This window comes from Rhamphochromis sp. 'chilingali' (genome assembly GCF_963969265.1).
Source record: "Rhamphochromis sp. 'chilingali' genome assembly, chromosome: 1".
Classification (NCBI taxonomy): Eukaryota; Metazoa; Chordata; class Actinopteri; order Cichliformes; family Cichlidae; genus Rhamphochromis; species Rhamphochromis sp. 'chilingali'.
This window is the reverse complement of record NC_137929.1, coordinates 65,768,122-65,787,706: the sequence shown is the minus strand read 5'-3', so window position 1 is coordinate 65,787,706 and position 19,585 is coordinate 65,768,122. Positions and strand designations below refer to the sequence as shown.

General features: G+C 42.2%; 1 protein-coding gene across 1 annotated transcript; it reads left to right on the top strand.

Moving 5' to 3' along the window:
• Positions 1–2,123: 2,123 nt before the first annotated feature.
• Positions 2,124–19,252, top strand: LOC308409680 (NACHT, LRR and PYD domains-containing protein 3-like; the record flags this gene model as incomplete). The annotated part of the gene is made up of 13 exons (XM_080902600.1): positions 2,124–2,133; positions 2,260–2,389; positions 2,511–2,651; positions 2,767–2,910; positions 4,941–5,019; positions 8,755–8,959; positions 9,136–10,909; positions 11,942–12,109; positions 14,062–14,235; positions 14,422–14,595; positions 17,521–17,694; positions 18,505–18,551; positions 18,723–19,252. 13 exons carry the CDS (start codon positions 2,124–2,126, stop codon positions 19,250–19,252), a joined length of 3,750 nt encoding a protein of 1,249 aa, XP_080758726.1.
• Between the last annotated feature and the right edge of the window lie 333 nt (positions 19,253–19,585).

Here is a 19,585-nt window from a genome sequence, read left to right as displayed (position 1 = left end):
AAATGAGAACAGGAAAAAAGATATTGCAATATTATGCAGCTCTTACATAAAAGGCTGCATAATAACAGAAACATCTTTTCTTTTAAGCCCAAATATGTACTTACTCCAGTGAGTAACTAAGTAATGTTCTGCATTACTTTTAAGAAAAGAAACCAGTAATGTGTAATATTTTATTTAACTTTTTGAGTGACCGCCCTAACAAAGCATGTGAAGTTTACTCTGACTTAAGTCTGAGTAGTCAGACAGCATTTTTCTGGAGTGAACACACACACACACACACACACACACACACACACACACACACACACACACACACACACACACACACACACACACACACACACGCACTCATGCACGCACGCACGCACACACTTTATTCTGGGCTGATAGACTATGAGGTCTTTTATTTATTATTCATTGATGTTGAACAGCAGTGTGGACAGAGCCTCTTCTTGGTGGGTCCCGCACTTGATGGTGACTTGTGCCATTGGCTTGAAGTTGACCTCTACTGTTGTTCACCACATTCACATTGAGTTCCTGGTGAAGAGTCTGGGGTTCCTGTTGATCTTGTACAGTTTTAGGCATTCCAAGCTCCAAGTGTGGGGCATCGAGTCAGGCTTTGTAATAAATCCAGGCAGTGCATAGGTTGGTCAGTCTGGCCTTGCAGTTTCGGGCAACGGCTCTGTCTACCAGGAGCTGGTGTTTTGTTCCTCTGGTAATCCTACAATTCTATTTTTGTGCCTCGCTCATGTATTAACTGTAAATGTTGAAAAAAAAATATTCGTTGAGCAGCTCTTGGAGCTTTTTTGTTTCAACAGTTTTCTGAATTCTCATCCTGATCACCAGCTCCATGCAGTCCTGTCTGGTGTTCATGGGCTTACAACAACATAATAAATCGATTATTTTTCAGGGTTAGTAATTATCAGTTTATTGAAAGATACAAACTCATTATGTTATTTTAATAATAACCAAAACTGCTTGGTGAATAATTGAATTAAATGACACAAGTTGAATTCTACTTTAAATCTGACAACATAAAGGCATATTTTCAGTAACTCTTCTGAAAATCTGAAAATCTGCCTCCTCCAACCTGTCCTACTTCAGGTAGAGTCCCTCCTCCTTCCATTAAACAGCTCACCCGTGTGTCTGTGCCTGAGCTTGTTCTTTGTGTGTCTGTGAAGAACCTGTAAGTTTTATTTTTTTCCTCTTTTAACAGTTTGTCTTTAGTAACTTAAGCTTGAGATCTGTGGACTCTGTAGAAAACAACTCAAACTATTGTGTTTGGCAATCAGAAAAATGTTAACCAAACTCCTGATGTCTCTTTGCCTTTCTACAGCTCTTTTAATAACCTTTTGTTGCTGTTAATGCTTCAAAAAGATTGTGCATGCTGCAAACTGAAACTATGCTGCATGCAGTTTCTAGTTTTTCTAGTTTAAACATGTGAGGAATGTTTCCCTAGCTGCAAACATCGATAATCAGCTTTAATGTCTGCATGTGATTCCTACTCTTTAAACTCGAGTTTGTGAACTCTGCAGATTGGGACAGTTTTGCTTTTCTCTGTTAAAATCCCAGAACCAGAAATGTGTGAGGCTCTGCTCTGAGATCCAGAACCAGATCACATCTGGGTAGATTTTGGCATAGAAAAAGTGTTCATGTGAATTTGTGAGTGCCCTGATATACTCATTTCTAATTTACTCACTCGGCCTCTCTCAGTGAAAATCTTAGTACACTGAGCTGTCACTAAATGTTTCCTTCAGTCTAAATTAAAGCTACACAGTCAGAAAACACCAGTCTGGCATGAACTGAATTCAAGACCAGTTCTCTTACTTTGAAGCTCTGGCTCCTCCTTTCTCTGACTGGCTGTTCACATTAACCCTGAACTGAAGATTCGTATTACCAGTGAATCAGTGTGTCTACAGCTCTCTGCAAACTCAGCAGGAATAGTTAGTCTGAAGCTTTTAGCTCTAATGACCCTAAAGGTTTTTTTCATGGATCGGCAGAAATGTTTGAAAATGTTGTTCAAAATGTTGTTATGTGCACATGAATGATTTGTGTTTCCTCTGCAGGTGAAGGTAGAAAGTGTGTGTGTGTGTGTGTGTGTGAGCTGATGTGAATTCAACAACATGGATCAGTGTGAGGACAGAGAGGAGGGAGTCCCTCCCTCTAAAAGCACTCTGTGTGGGGAACATGAGAGCCAGACCAAAGAGCAGAGGTGAGATGACCATCTCTAACTGTCCATGACTCTTCTCCATGTCACAGCTCAGCACTCACATCACTGCTCCATCATTATTCGCAGGAACCAACCTGGACCTCCACCCTCCTTAATGAGTGACCGGTCTAAAAATGAAGCCATTGATTTTAAACACCAGCAGGTGTCTGCTGCAGAGAGGTGAGCAGTTATTAACATGAACTATTTGAACGTCAGCCAGGTGTCTGATTTAAATGGTGATGCTCGTTGTATTTTGTTTTTTTTATTAATCTTTCATGGTTTCATAAATGCATCTCTGTAGGAGACCACTGGCTAAAAGGACATACACAAAAAAACGAGGAACTAAATGTAAACATGAGCCTGAACCCAGCTGTATGTCCTTAAGGAGTAAACAGTCAAAACGTGACCCCATTGAATTTCAACAGCCGCCTGCTGGAGAGAGGTGAGCTGTTAGTAACACTCTTTCATGTCAGTACAGTGTCTGATTTAAATGATGATTCTTATTTTATTTTTTACTTTTATTAATCCTTCATGGTTTCAAAAATGTATCTCTGTAGGAGACCATTGACTCAAACAACATGCAGGAGAAAACGAGGAACTAAACGTATAAATGAACCTGGACCCAGCTGTATGTCCTTAAGGAGTAAACAGTCAAAACGTGACCCCATTGAATTTAAACATCATGGGTCTGCAGGATACAGGTGAGCTGTTAGTAACATGAAGTCTTTGAGAGGTATCCTGATGCATACTTAGTCATCCATTTAAGTTAATCCCAAAAAGATGATTCTGTTCATCTGGACGTTGTGTTTTCAGTGATAGAAACATGTTGTCACTCATACAAGTGACACTTTTTGGATTTACTTTCTTGGATTATTGACCATGCATCAAGACATTTTAACCCACTTTGTCAAGTACTGGCTTAAGCTAATATGACTATGAGCAAACAGCACATAAGATGGTTGATTGCCTGAACCACCTGTTGTTCAGCCTCAGATGCAGACAAAACAGGATTACTCCTAGAAGTCTTTAGATGAGCTCTTCAGTTAAGGGCCTTGGAGCAACAAGAAATCTTTAGGAAGACGCAGAACTAGCTCCTCAATGAATGTTTCAAAGAAACACATTTTATCATTAATGTGCTAAAATCTGAGGAGGAGTGGATGCCACAGAGACTTACAATGCGACCGTGGCTCAGGGGGTTGGGAATCGCATCTGTAACCGGAAGGTCACCGGTTCGATCCCTGGGCTCTCTGTCCTGGTCGTTGTGTCCTTGGGCAAGACACTTTACCCTACTTGCCTACTGGTGTTGGCCAGAGGGGTATGGCAGCCTCGCTTCTGTCAGTCTGCCCCAGGGTAGCTGTGGCTACAACTGTAGCTTGCCTCCACCAGTGTGTGAATGTGAGAGTGAATGAATAGTGGTATTGTAAAGCGCTTTGGGTGCCTAGAAAAGCGCTATATAAATCCAATCCATTATTATTATTATTATAATGCTTCTAGATGAGAATACTCCTCAAAGGGTGTTTGAATTCAGTAAGACAATCCAACTAGCACAGCATGAAAAGTCCAAGACTAACAAAGAAAGTTTTACTTAATTGTTGTTTACCAGAAACCACAACAAATTGAGTATTGAGAGACTTCCTAATCAATGGTTCTTGGTCAATGGTCATGACATTTTGCATATAAATGATCAAGTAACTGACCTCACAGCCCATTGTTCATTCTGTGGAGATTTCAGTCATTGTACAAAGGTATTGTTTATAAGGCTTAGGAAACCTGCAGTCAGCTGAGACTGAAGTATGAGTGACTAAATGTTTCTCCCATTGAAAATGCTACATCCAGATGAACAAAATCAACTTTTTGGGATCTTTGAGAGGTAAATAACTACCTGATGTTGTTAAAAAGAAGACTGTAACTGGGTGTAAATTTACACAAATGTGAGAGTTCTAAAAAAAAAAAAAAAGTAATACATTTAACTCTGTCTCTTAAGCTGGATGTAAACAAAAAATAAATGTTCAAAGTTTTAGAACATGTTTAGTGCCATCTTTGAACATTTGAGCCTGCTGCCAATAGACTTACATTACATTATTTCCTGACTAGTTACAGAATCAACAACAATAAAACTAAATATCAAGTTCAATGCTGAGTTGCTGAAACAATGAATTGATGTTCATAACAAGGATATACTCTCCACTTTCACTTGTTTTTCACTGAGATATCAGTTTTGTCAGTAGTTAGGTAACATTATGTTTTGTAAATCTATTGGCAGCAACCTACATGGTGACATCTTCTGTAACAGCAAAAGATGGCGCTAAATACTTCTAAATCTAGTGTTTCAAACAGTATTTAAATCTAGGACAGTATTTAGAGCAGGGCTCTGACAAAAAAAAGTAGAGACGAAAAGCCCTGAGGAACTAAACATGAAAGAAATTAACTCCACAGAAAAATAAGCTTAATCATGGGCAAAACAAACTCAACAGGCACACAGGAATCACACAGGAGCTTATATTCAAAATATCAGCTGGATACACTACAAGCTCTAATTTGCTTTTCTCATGGAATATAAACCAGCAGATTGGCTACTTTTTTTCCTGGACTAGATGAACAGCTAAATATTGTTCAAGAGTTAAATTATATTGATGAGATGAACATCACTAGAAGCATCTGTTTCTTTTCCTTTCCTTGTCTCTCTGGAGACAGATTTCATGGGGACTAACTCTTCATGATTCCTCCACAGAGTGGATCAGGAGAGCTCAGAGGTTCCGAGGGGTCAGTCTGCCCAGCAGCATCAAACACAGCTGGACTCCATATTTATGGTCTGTACATGTACAAAACTTTTGTCTATGAAAGTTCTCAGTTATCCAGGTCATCGTAGTCAAAGGAGCTTGCAAAGAAAAGCGTCTGGACTTCTTTAAGTTGCTAGAAGACGTTTTACCTCTCATCCGAGAAGCTTCTTCAGTTCTAAGGTCAAATGGTGTGGAGTCCCAGATTTAAACATAGTGGGAGAATATCCCCCCAAAGAGGGAAAAATGGACCCCCTGATGATCCTCTAATCGCCTGAGCCAAGGTGTGAAAATGGGTCCCAATCAGCCAGGGTTTCAGGTGAGCTCATTGTGAAACCTGGCCCCACCTTATCATGCGAATTCCTGAGGTAAGATGGCCCAGGATGTTAGTGGGCGTTAAGGCGTCTGGGGAGGGAACTCAAAACTGGATTATAGATGGCAGACAGTTGGTGTCGTAAACCACCGCCTCTGTTCAAAGATGGTCGCTCACAGTGGACATAAATGGCTTCTTTCACTCCTCTCTCAAACCATCTGTCCTCTCTGTCCAAAATGTGAACATTGGTATCCTCGAAAGAGTGACCTTTGACCTTTAGATGCAGATGGACTGCTGAGATGAGATGATGAGATAGCCTTTATTTGTCAGTTGCAGGTCTTTTGCCCACAACCGAGATGACAGACCTTGCCGACCGTATATACAATACACAAACATCACATTGGGGAGACAGGTCAGGCTAGGTAGCGAGGAAAAAAAACATCGAAATGTGTAACACAAAAGGATAATACAGGAATGCACAGATATCAACACACCATAGCATAATAAACACAGACAAGCAACATGGGAAAGAGTTCCAGTGTGTACATCTGATCTGGGACCGCTGCAATCTTTCGACTGCGCCTCCAACTGACCCGATGTCCACATCAGAGGGGAGGTAAGCGTTGGAGGTGGCGTTGGATCCGGGGTAGGGAGGGTGATGCATCAGTGAGTGCTTATCAGTATCAGTATATGGATGTGTGTGCGTGTCCAGAGTTCAGCTGAGACAGTGTCCTTCGCCCTGCCAGGCTAAGTAAATAGTCTTCCAGCCAACCCTGGTGGCCTTGCATGGAATAGGAAGGAACAGACTAAACACAGTCGTTATCAGGGTGTTTTGTTCAGCTCCGGCCTTGCAGCTGGCGCCGAAGGGGTATCCGCATAAGTGATGTTATTTTTTACTTTAGTGCGAACAGCTCATATGAATTTCAAAGCAGTTCTACAGTCCAACACTGGTCTCTCAATCTCCCGTTGGAAAGCCGCGAGCTTCGCCATACTTGACTTCTGTGATGTTGTCATTTCTTGTGCTCAAGGAGCTGACTTCTGAGGACTCACGGCAGTGTGCCTCCCCGAGATGTCATCCAATTTTGCGCCCAGAGATGTTATTCCGGGCTAGCCCTTCCGAGATGCATCCAGTCTGCAGTCAAAGATCTTATTCTGAGTATTCACAGCAGCCGTAGCCTCTCCAAGATCTTATCCGTGCTGACTCAATGAGCCTATTTTGAGAAACTCACGCCTCTCCCATCATTCCAATCCCAGCGGGCAGCCTTGTGGGAGTTTGAACAGCCGGTTCCGCTTTCTTAATTCTTCGATAAGTCAGGGCCAAGCCAGCTCTGATCAGCCAGAACCCTGTTACCATGGTTCCGAATAGGTAGATATCTTCAGCACTCAGGCTCACCCAAGCCCAAACTTCTCGTTGAGAAAGGGGTGTCTATTGCATTTAGGGACCAGTTGATTCAATCCATAATTCCTCTTTTAGGTTTTAGAGAACAGACTGTGAGAGAATGTTCCAGGGAAAATACAAAAAAACCACGAGACTAGACAAGGACATAAGCAGGGAAGATAAGGGAGAGGAGAAAAAGTGCGTCCGCCTCCTCCGAGAGCCAAAGAAGAGAGTCATGTCCTGTGGAGGTGGCTCTTCTGTGTTGTGCCATGCGCTTGTGAATCGGCTGTTTGGTCTCTCCAATGTAGAGGTCTGGGCATTCCTCGCTGCACTGTACAGCATACACCACATTGTTAAGTTTGTGTTTAGGAGTTTTGTCTTTCAGGTGAACCAATTTTGGTCTGAGTGTGTTGCTGGGTCTGAAATGCACCGGGATGTCATGCTTGGAGAAAACTCTCCTGAGTTTACATAGGGAATGACAATGTTGTTGCGTCTGTCCTTCTTATCCTCCCTCGCTGGTGTCTGATCTTCTTTTCTGTGCCTCTTTGCTGACATTATGAACGCCTAGTTAGGATAACCGCATGTTTTGAGTGCTTCCTTTAAAGTCTCAGTCACCCTCTCCAGTGCCAAAGTCCCTCCGTCCAACCTCACAATACAAGAAAAGAAGGCCGTCGCTTCCCTGAGCAAAGACTACAACATCACTGTTTTACCAGCTGATAAGGGAAGATGCACCGTGGTCCTAAACACTACACATTACCACACAAAGATCACTACTCTCCTCAGTGACAACAATACCTACGAAGCCTTAAAGCGAGACCCCACAATCCGCTACAAAAAGAAAGGTATAGGTTGCCTTCAGGACCTTGAAAAGGACAAAATCATTGACCGCCTTACATATCACCGCCTTTATCGAGAGATTGCCATACCCTGCATTTACGGACTTCCTAAAATCCACAAGGAAGATGTCCCACTCATAGTCAGTAGCAAAAACTCAGCCACTTATAACATTGCAAAACACTTTGCTACCATCCTTGCACCTCTTGTGGGGAACACCCACATCAAAAACTCCACCGACTTCACCGAAAGGTCCAGAAACTTACCCTGGATTCAGATGAAACCATGGTGTCCTTTGATGTAGTCTCTCTTAACTTGCATACCCACCACAGAGGCCGTGGAGACAGTCAGAAAACAACTACAAGACGACAGCTCCTTGGAAGACAGGACCAACTTCACACCCGATCAGATCTGCACACTGTTAGACCTCTGCCTTACCACAACATACTTCAAATACAACGAAGGCTTCTACAGACAAAAACATGGCTGCGCCATGGGCTCCCCCATGTCACCTATTGTAGCCCAGACCTCTACATTGGAGAGACCAAACAGCCACTTCACAAGCAAATGGCACAACATAGAAGAGCCACCTCCACAGGACAAGACTCACCAGTCCATCTGCATCTTAAGGATAAAGGTCACTCTTTCACGGATACCAATGTTCACATTTTGGACAGAGAGGACAGATGGTTTGAAAGAGGAGTGAAAGAAGCCATCTATGTCCACTGTGAGCGACCATCTTTGAACAGAGGCGGTGGTTTACGACACCAACTGTCTGCCATCTATAATCCAGTTTTGAGTGTCCTCCCCAGATCCCTTAACACCCACTCACATCCTGGGCCATCTGACCTCAGGAATTCGCACTATAAGGTGGGGCCAGGTTTCACAATAAGCTCACCCGAAACCCTGGCTGATTGGGACCCATTCCCACACCAGTTTTCACACCTTGGTTCAGGCGATTAGAGGATCATCAGGGGGTCCTGTTGTCCCTCTTTGGGGGGATACTCCCACTAGGTTTAAATATGGGACTCCCCACCATTTGACCCTAGAACTGAAGTAGCTTCTCGGATGAGAGGTGAAACATCTTCAAGCAACTTAAAGAAGTCCAGACGCTTTTCTTTGCAAGCTCCTTTGAACACTTACTTTTACAACTTCATGCTGCTCTTTATGCAACAGTGGATAATCAGTATTTGGCTCCATGATTTCAGTATGATTGGGTCATTCATGAAGTATTCTGTTCCAGCTGCTGGAGGACAACATCATCAGCTTTGTGAAGAAAGAGCTGAAGAAGATCCAGAAGGTTCTGAGTCCAGATTACCCAGAATGCTTAGAGAGTCAAAGGGAGGAGGAAGAGCAGAGGAGGAGCAGCAGAGAGGCATTTGTGAAAATCACCCTGGACTTCATGAGAACAATGAAGCTTGATGAGCTGGCTGACCGTCTGCAGAGAAGTAAGTGGATTTCACTAAAGATTTAAGTTGCTGGTGTAAAGAATTTACTAATTTCAAAATAAATAGAACAACACATAACAATGATGATATATGGAATTTTAATTGTCTATACATTTTTTTTAAACAGTACCTTATGTTGTACTTTTTTTGTTGGTTTATTCTCTGAAAATGTCTAGATGCCATTTGTCCTCACAAACTTAAATCTACACTAAAGGAGAGGTTCCAGTGTGTGTTTGAAGGGATCGCTAAAGCAGGAAATCCAACCCTTCTGAATCAGATCTACACAGAGCTCTACATCACAGAGGGAGGGACTGCAGAGGTCAATGAAGAACATGAGGTAAGACAGATTGAAAAGGTATGCAGGAACCGAGACAGACCAGAAACATCAATCAGAGAAGAAGACATCTTTAAAGCCTCACCTGGACGACTTGAACCAATCAGAACAGTGCTGACAAAGGGAGTGACTGGTATTGGAAAAACAGTCTTAACTCAGAAATACATTCTCGACTGGGCAGAAGACAAAGCCAACCAGGACATCCAGTTCATATTTCCATTCACTTTCAGAGAGCTGAATGTGCTGAAAGAGAAAACGTTCAGCTTGGTGGAACTTGTTCATCACTTCTTTACTGAAACCAAAGAAGCTGGAATCTGCAGTTTTGAAGACTTCCAGGTTGTGTTCATCTTTGATGGTCTGGATGAGTGTCGACTTCCTCTGGACTTCCACAAAACTACAATCCTAACTGACCCTAGAAAGTCCACCTCAGTGGATGTGCTGCTGATAAACCTCATCAGGGGCAAACTGCTTCCTTCTGCTCACCTCTGGATAACCACGCGACCTGCAGCAGCCAATCAGATCCCTCCACAGTGTGTTGACATTGTGACAGAGGTGAGAGGGTTCACTGACTCACAGAAAGAAGAGTATTTCAGGAAGAGATTCAGAGATGAGGAGCAGGCCAGAAGAATCCTTTCTCACGTCAAGACATCACGAAGCCTCCACATCATGTGCCACATCCCAGTCTTCTGCTGGATCACTGCTACAGTTTTGGAGAATGTGCTGAAAACCAGAGAGGGACGTCTGCCGAAGAACCTGACTGAGATGTACATCCACTTCCTGGTGGTTCAGGCCAAAGTGAAGAAGGTCAAGTTTGATGAAGGAGCCCAAACAGATTCACACTGGAGTCCAGAGAGCAGGATGATGATTGAGTCTCTGGGAAAACTGGCTTTTGATCATCTGCAGAAAGGAAACCTGATCTTCTATGAATCAGACCTGACAGAGTGCGGCATCGATATCAGAGCAGCCATAGTGTTTGCAGGAGTGTTCACACAGATCTTTAAAGAGGAGAGAGGACTGTACCAGGACAAGGTGTTCTGCTTCATCCATCTGAGTGTTCAGGAGTTTCTGGCTGCTCTTCATGTCCATCTGACCTTCATCAACTCCGGAGTCAATCTGCTGGAAGAGCAACAAACCACCTCCCAGAATCCTGAAACAACAGAATCTTCAGCGTCTCACTTCTACCAGAGTGCTGTGGACAAGGCCTTACAGAGTCCAAACGGACACCTGGATCTGTTCCTCTGCTTTCTCCTGGGTTTTTCACTGCAGACAAGTCAGACTCTCCTACAAGGTTTGCAGACACAGACAGGAAATACTTCACAGACCAATCAGGAAACCGTCCAGTACATCAAGAAGAAGCTCAGCGAGAATCTGTCAGGAGAGAAAAGCATCAATCTGTTCCACTGTCTGAATGAACTAAATGATCGTTCTCTAGTGAAGGAGGTCCAGCGATACATGTGCTCAGGATGTTTCTCCATACGTAATCTTTCCCCTGCTCAGTGGTCAGCTCTGGTCCTAATCTTAGTCTCATCAAAAAAAGATGTAGACCCAAAGACATTTTCTTCAGATGACGTTCTTCTGGAGCTGCTGCCAAAGGTCAATGCCTCTAATAAATCTCTGTAAGTAAATATGTGCTGGTGCTTTTATTTGGTAAATGGTTATTCTAGTTAACATAAAGCAGTTTGAAAACAGCTGTAATGGTTCAGGGTTTTTTAAAAATATATAAAACATTTACATTATCATCAGTACTCAATCCAACTGTTAATGCATATGTAGCGGCAACGATTGTCAGCATTTCTGACAAAGAAACTAGGTGCAATTGTTATTAAAGTGATGTCCAGACCCACCCTGTAGTGAATACACAAGTGCTAAACATAAACTCTTCAAAAACATTTTGTTCATACCAAAACCACATGGAAAAAAACAGTGTTCTGTTACTGCACTGTTCTCTCTTCAGTTCTACCTCATTTCCAAAATACTGCTCTGCTACATTCGGCCTTGCTTGTACAATCACCCAAATTTCACCAGCTGCTGGTGAACTGAATCATTTTCCTCATGTTGCTTGTGGTTCCTGTTGCCAGTTCTAAGAAAAAAGTCTTTATTTTCTACAACTTTATCTCATTTCCCTCACCCTTGATTCCTCTATGCTGGTTAGTCCTGTCCTCCCTTTCAGTCTTTGTGGTGGTTTTGTATTCAGTTGGATATTTAATTTCTTACTGACTTCTATCAGTCAAAGAATTGCTTGCTTTTTTTTTTTAGTCCACATGTCCTCTGCATCCTGCACTTTGAGTCAGTCCTGTTCCACAAACTGTGCGATTCTTGACAGTTTGTGACAGAATGCCATGACCAGTATGGACCTGTGAAAAGGTACCATTAACACTGTGGAAAATAAGGCATTAGACTGCTGAATTTAGGTGTCAAAAACTGTGGTAGAGCACTACAAAGGATGCCTTATTGTAAGGCTAAAAAAAACAAACCCCGATTGACAAAAAATACATTTTCCTTGCTGCTTTACTTTTGGTTTTACCTGAGAACAATAATTTTCCTCTTAAGTTGATATTTTAGCTAATTTTCTTTATGGACACATTTTAATCGGAACACTGTTTATATAAATTTGTTTAGTTTAATCCCAAACTGCATTACTCTTTCAGACTGAGTCTCTGTAACCTGTCAGAGACAAATTGTGAAGCCCTGTCCTCAGTCCTCAGCTCCCAGACCTCCAATCTCAGAGAGCTGGGCCAGAGTAACAGCAGCCTGCAGGATTCAGGAGAGGAGCCCCTGTCTGACGGACTGAAGAGTCCACAGTGTAAAACTCTCAGGTCAGATCAAATGAAACAACACCCAGCACGCCCCTGCGGGCGGTTTATCCTTTCAAGCTCGGGTCCTCTACCAGAGGCCTGGGAGCTTGAGGGTCCTGCGCAGTATCTTAGCTGTTCCCAGGACTGCGCTCTTCTGGACAGAGATCTCCGATGTTATTCCCGGGATCTGCTGGAGCCACTCGCCTAGCTTGGGAGTCACCGCACCTAGTGCTCCGATTACCACGGGGACCACCGTTACCTTCCCCCTCCACATCCTCTCGAGCTCTTCTCTGAGCCCTTGGTATTTCTCCAGCTTCTCGTGTTCCTTCTTCCTGATATTGCTGTCATTCGGAACCGCTACATCGATCACTACGGCCGTCTTCTTCTGTTTGTCTACCACCACTATGTCCGGTTGGTTAGCCACCACCATTTTGTCCGTCTGTATCTGGAAGTCCCACAGGATCTTAGCTCGGTCATTCTCCACCACCCTTGGGGGCATCTCCCATTTTGACCTCGGGACTTCTAGGTTATACTCGGCACAGATGTTCCTGTACACTATGCCGGCCACTTGGTTATGGCGTTCCATGTATGCCTTGCCTGCTAGCATCTTGCACCCTGCTGTTATGTGCTGGATTGTCTCTGGGGCATCTTTACACAGCCTGCACCTGGGGTCTTGCCTGGTGTGATAGACCCCAGCCTCTATGGATCTTGTACTCAGAGCTTGTTCTTGTGCTGCCATGATTAGTGCCTCTGTGCTGTCTTTCAGTCCAGCTTTGTCCAGCCACTGGTAGGATTTCTGGATATCAGCCACCTCCTCTATCTGCCGGTGGTACATACCGTGCAGGGGCCTGTCCTTCCATGATGGTTCCTCGTCTCCCTCCTCTTTCTTGGGTTTCTGCTGCCTGAGGTATTCACTGAGCACTCGGTCAGTTGGGGCCATCTTCCCAATGTATTCTTGGATGTTCCTTGTCTCATCCTGGACTGTGGTGCTGACACTCACCAGTCCCCGGCCCCCTTCCTTCCGCTTAGCGTACAGCCTCAGGGTGCTGGACTTGGGGTGAAACCCTCCATGCATGGTCAGGAGCTTTCTTGTCTTTATGTCAGTGGCTTCTATCTCCTCCTTTGGCCAGCCTATTACCCCAGCAGGGTACCTGATCACGGGCAGGGCGTATGTGTTGATGGCCCGGATCTTGTTCTTACCATTCAGCTGACTCCTCAGGACTTGCCTGACCCTCTGCAGGTACTTGGTGGTTGCAGCCTTTCTAGCGGCCTCTTCATGGTTCCCATTTGCCTGCGGGATCCCCAGGTACTTGTAACTGTCCTCTATGTCTGCAATGTTGCCTTCTGGTAGTTCAATCCCCTCAGTTCTGACTACCTTCCCTCTCTTTGTTACCATCCGACTACACTTCTCCAGTCCGAACGACATTCCAATGTCATTGCTGTATAGCCTGGTAGTGTGGATCAGTGAATCGATGTCTCGTTCACTCTTGGCATACAGCTTGATGTCATCCATGTACAGGAGGTGGCTGACAACTGCTCCGTTCCATAGTCGGTATCCGTAGCCAGTCTTGTTAATGATCTCACTGAGGGGGTTCAGGCCTATGCAGAACAGCAGTGGGGACAGAGCATCTCCTTGGTAGATCCCGCACTTGATGGTAACTTGTGCTATGGGCTTGGAGTTGGCCTCTAGTGTTGTACGCCACATCCCCATTGAGTTCCTGATGAAGGCTCTTAGGGTCCCATTGATCTTGTACAATTCTAGGCATTCCAGTATCCAGCTGTGGGGCATTGAGTCATATATATATATATATATATATATATATATATATATATATATATATATATATATATATATATATGAATTGTCAAAAATGAATTAAAGATCAAGGTAAAAAATACAATTATTATTGCCAAATGTTTTAGTCCTTTAGTCCTGATTACTCTTTAGCAGTTTTGTTTGGTTTGTTTTTCAGAGTGATGGGCTGTAACCTCTCAGAGAGAAGCTGTGAAGCTTTGTCCTCGGTTCTTCGTTCTCAGTCCTCTAGTTTAGGAGAGCTGGACCTGAGTAACTCCAACCTGCTGGATTCAGGAATGAAGCTTCTTTGTGATGGACTGAAGAGTCCAAACTGTAAACTGAATACACTTAGGTCAGACCAAGCTATATATATATATTTTTCATCTGATGACAGAATTAATAAATTAAATGTTTTGGCTAAAGGAATTACAGGGTCCAGAGGAAAAAAACAGTATTAGATATTGATAAAATAATAATTCAAAATTTCACTTTAAAAACAAATTATTTTTTCAATGGTTACTAATCTGTAATCTTTCAGACTGAGTCACTGTAGCCTCTCAGAGAGAGATTGTGAAGCTCTGTCCTCAGTTCTCAGCTCCCAGTCCTGCAGTCTGAAAGAGCTGGACCTGAGTAACTCTGACCTGCAGGATTCAGGAGTGAAGCTTCTGTCTGTTGGATTAAAGAGTGCAAACTTTAAACTGGAAACTCTCAGGTCAGGTTCTACTGATTATCATCTAAAATCTATATTCAATTGTTGTATAAAAGTGAACCTTTAAAGAATTGTATTTGAGATTTTTCATAATCACATTTCTTTTGTGATGTATTCAAAGAATATTATGTTGCACTAGTAAAGTTAGAGATTTGGGGCAATTTGTCCATATTATATTCTATTAAATTCTGCTCTTTGCATACTTTTGGAGGCAAAGAAAAACTCAAGGCTCAAAGTGGTCTAACTCATGATCTTTATTTCCATTCCCGAGAATGGGAAGCTGTTAGGCGCTCTCATGCACCCACAGCTCTGAAAAAAATCACAAGATGAATCTGTATGTGTCTAGTTTGGCTATGTCACACACACATAGGGGCGGATCTAGAGAAATATTCTTGGGGTGGCAAGGAAATCAAATGGGATGACAAAATCAAAGCCCCCCCCCCCTCCCCCAAACACACATGCAGGTGGTTACATATGGTTAATTACACACTTTAGTTACATAAAACATGTGAGTTTTGATCTTATGTACTGTATAGCCTGTATAATAAATAAACATGTAGCCCAATAAGTATAAAATCCAGAAAGCTACACAACATGGTTCATTTACAAACACAAGTCTAACTTAAGTTTCACAGTTTTTTGTTAGAAAACAATCAAATTGTTAGATGCTTAAATTACACAAAATGTCAGAAATCTGCACTGTCATGAACAAAAATTTAAACCTAATTTTTCATGATTTGTTGGATTAACCCACTGAGGTCTGAAATACAACCGGCCATTTTTGACTCCTTTTGAGTTTACGTTTCTATTTCACCATCAGATTGTTTCATTTTATTTTTTTCCCCTTGCCTTGTTTGGTGTGATTCTTTTCAGCTCAACTTATTATTTAGCTCAATTTAGTTGTTTTGACTGACATACTGCATTAGTATTACTGATCTGAAATCACACAAAGAACTTAAAATCCGAGTTGTATTTTTTTACTGTAAAAAAACCCAGTAAACTTGAAATGCAAATATAAATTGTACATTTTGTAAACATATACAGCTATTTATCTAAAAATGCAGCCAATACACCTGCCGTTGTTTTTTTCATTTTCTACAACCATTTAAAAATATTACTAAAACTAAAATGAGAGAACAATCAGGTGTCGCAATAAGATGCCCCACAAATGATGTGTACCAGTAAAAAAAGGGTTTGTCCACCAAAAGACAGAGGAGAACAGCACAGGAATAAACCTGCAGGCCTGACAACAGGAGGTGTATCATTCCGCTGGTTTTCTACTTAGTGACAGTGTTTACACTGCAATGTGCCTTCGTGACATTCATTCGTGCCCTCACTGATACACAAAACAAAACAACGACTACACAACAGAACAACTACACAAGACCACACAACACACTAAGTAAACACTCCACACTAAACGTCACAAATCTCCCACATCTAAAAACTCTTTCGCTCTGTCTCGCTGCCATTACCGTCACTCCCAAAACTTTTCCCTCTTCCTAAACAATCAAATCCCACATATTGACTTTTTTTAAAAATTGGTCGACATGGTACATTTTTCCACCGACAGGAAAGCATGTGGCTTTTTTTCCTTTCTTTACTGTTTTCGCGCTGTCCTTAGAAAACGCTTAAAAAACACACACACACAAAAACGTGACGACAGTATTTAGAAAAAAGCGTGGCTTATATATATTATCATAACTCTGGATTTACTGGCCTGTAATTAAAATTTAAAAACTTTGAAGTCTGAACTTTCAATGTGGGCTGAAACAGAGACTCAGCAGGGCTGCAGCTTATGTCAGCTTACATCAGTCATGTGATTTGGAGGTCCAGCGTGTCCGTGGACCACAAAGGGTTAATAACACTCACCTTCCTTCCATTTCCAGAGTGTAACATCCAACCACCTGTGTACAATCCGAAATTCCCATGGTGTTGTTCAAAATGTGCTCTGGCCGGTCCTGCTTTGGGCTGAACCATTTGTTAATGGTGGAGGGGGGGGGGGGGGGGGGGGGGGGGGGGACACTATCCAATATATTCAGTTTTAGTATTTATATTCACTGTTGACTGTAACTACGCTCAAACTGTTAATGCTATCTTATTTTAATAAACAACAGTGTCACATGCAAAACTGGGGTGGCAAGAGATCATTTTAGCGTGGCACTTGCCAACCCATGCCACCCTTCTAGATCCGCCCCTGCACACACACCCTCAGTTTACTCAGTTCCTCTTTCTTTGTGTCAGATTTCTGGTGCAGCTCTGCGCTAAACTTCCTCTTTTCTTCACTTCTTCTTTCTAAAGTCTATTGCCAGGGCAACTTCTCACCCTTTGACTTAGTTCTTTGTCACCTCTGGGCCTGGTTTATAAAGGCCTATACATAAAACAATATAATCAGAAAATAAGCATTATGAATATATATTTAAATCCCAACAGACCCCCTTTTTAACTAATTTTCTTAGTTAACCTAATTAACTGACTCCCTCAATAACTAGTGTGAACTAAAAACAGATATAATTAACTTTTTCTGGTAAAAAAATCCTACATTACTTTTGTCACTCTTTGGAAACAGCCTCTATAGAGTTAACCCGTTTCCTCTTTAAAAATTTACTCCTGGTTTTTCACTCCCTTTAATGGGTAGCACATATCCGGCCTTAACACTATTTTTGGGCAAGTTACATAACATAGAAATCCTACCAACTATCACTGTCCTTAGTTTAGGTCTTTACTTTTAGTTTAGGTCCTTAGTTTGTATTTTGTTTATTGTTTTTTTTTTCATCTCTCTGAGATCATCCCTTCTTCTTGCCCTCACTCTGCCACCAGTAATGGTAGATGGTCCTTTTGAAGACTGAAGATATTGAATAATGTTATTGTATCTGAAATACAGAAAATCATTGTTCACAGATGGATTGTTGTTTTGTGTGTCTGCAGTCTGTCAGGCTGTCTGATCACAAAGGAAGGGTGTACTTCTCTGGTCTCAGCTCTGAGCTCCAACCCCTCCCATCTGAGAGAGCTGGACCTGAGCTACAATCATCCAGGTATATCAGGAATGAAGCTGCCGTTGGCTGGACTAAAGGATCCAAGCTGGACACTGGACACTCTCAGGTATGGAGGGAATGTCTGATAGAGACCTGGAAACATTTCCTGTGGCCTTCGCTCACTTCCTGTTTGTTTCATACACATGTCACATGAAACGATCCATAAAGGATAGGATGTCTCCAGGGAGACCAACATATCTCAGTATTATTAACAGTTCAGATTAAGGAAATATTTATCCCAGAACACAACAACCATTGGAACCAGAAGGAACTGTTGGGCTTGCTTTATCAAAAGAATAAAATCACTATTCTATTTTTAGAGCTGTGGTAGAAACTGAGAACTACAGGGAGATGTTCTCTGTAGACTTAAAGAAAAGCAGCCCTGCAGTAAGGGATTTATGTGTTTCTAGTGCTTTTCATAGACAAAAGTAGCAATGTGATTTTGAAAGCCAATACACAATATACAATAATGGAACTGGAAACAGTCCAATGTCTTGACACATAGTGAATCATCCAGGTAAGTAAATCCCCAAAATATGATTCCACTGATCAATGGCCATGAGTAGCATTCACAGAGAGCCATTCCTCACAGAGAGAGGAATGGCTGCAATCACAGCATTGATCCAGTGAAACAGAAGAGGAATATAAAGATGATGAAGGTCACAGTTTGAATCAGTCATATTTCTTTCAACACAGTGGCATACTGACAGATCCAGGATCAAAATCATCATCAGTTTGAGCAACATATGGATTGAAGAGAATTTGTAAAAATGTTGGACTGTTCCTTTATCAGTGTTTAACAGTATGTGTGTGAGAGCCATGTAATGTCCATGTGTGCATGCTGACTGTGCTGGTCTGACCCTCCTCCTCCTTTCAGGGTGGAGCCTGCTGGAGTCCGATGGTTGAGACCAGGTCTGAGGAAGTGTAAGTGTGTTTTTAATGTGATGCATGAAAACAAATCAGCACTCATTCAACCATCATCAAACTTTCACATCACTTATTCACATCTCGGATGTCAGGAGTCATCATCAAAGTGTCAATCAATGATCAATGGATCAATAACTGCAGCTGAATTGTGTTTGTTCTCTCCATCAGATTCCTGTCAACTCATAATCGACACAAACACAGTAAACAGACACATTAAACTGTCTGACAACAACAGCAAGATGACACATGTGGAGGAGGTTCAGTCATATCCTGATCATCCAGACAGATTTGATTATTTTTATCAGCTGATGTGTAGTACTGGTCTGACTGGTCGCTGTTACTGGGAGGTCGAGTGGAAAGAAACAGTTGAAATATCAGTGAGTTACAGAAGAATCAGAAGAAAAGGAGACAGTTATGACTGCGTGTTTGGATGGAACGATCATTCCTGGAGTCTGATCTGCTCTGAATACGGTCCTCATTATGTCATGTACAATAACAGAGTGACATTCATCACCTCCTCCTCCTCCCCTGTCTCTAACAGAGTAGCAGTGTATGTGGACTGTCCTGCTGGCTCTCTGTCCTTCTACAGAGTCTCCTCTGACACTCTGATCCACCTCCACACCTTCAACACCACATTCACTGAAACTCTTTATCCTGGGTTTGGGTTCAATCCTGGTGCCTCAGTGTCCCTGTGCTGAGTTGGGTGTAAAGAGTGTCCTTCTGTTAGAGAAACACTCTGACTGCTGAACAGTTCAGTCTGTACATGTCTGTCTGTTTCACTCAGAAACACGTTTTCAGATTCATGGATTCAATCAGTTGATGTTTTAAACTGTTCTAAATGATTCCTTGTAAACTTCTTCCTCTTCAGTCCTTTAGCAAACAAATGTTAACATGTAGATACTAGACTAAGATGAATCATTTCATCTGAATTCAGTGAATGTGATCTTTGAGCTTTAGGAAATTAACATAATTCGTTTCGTCATTTTATAATATTAAAATATTTAAAATCAATCCAATGTATTTGAAATGTC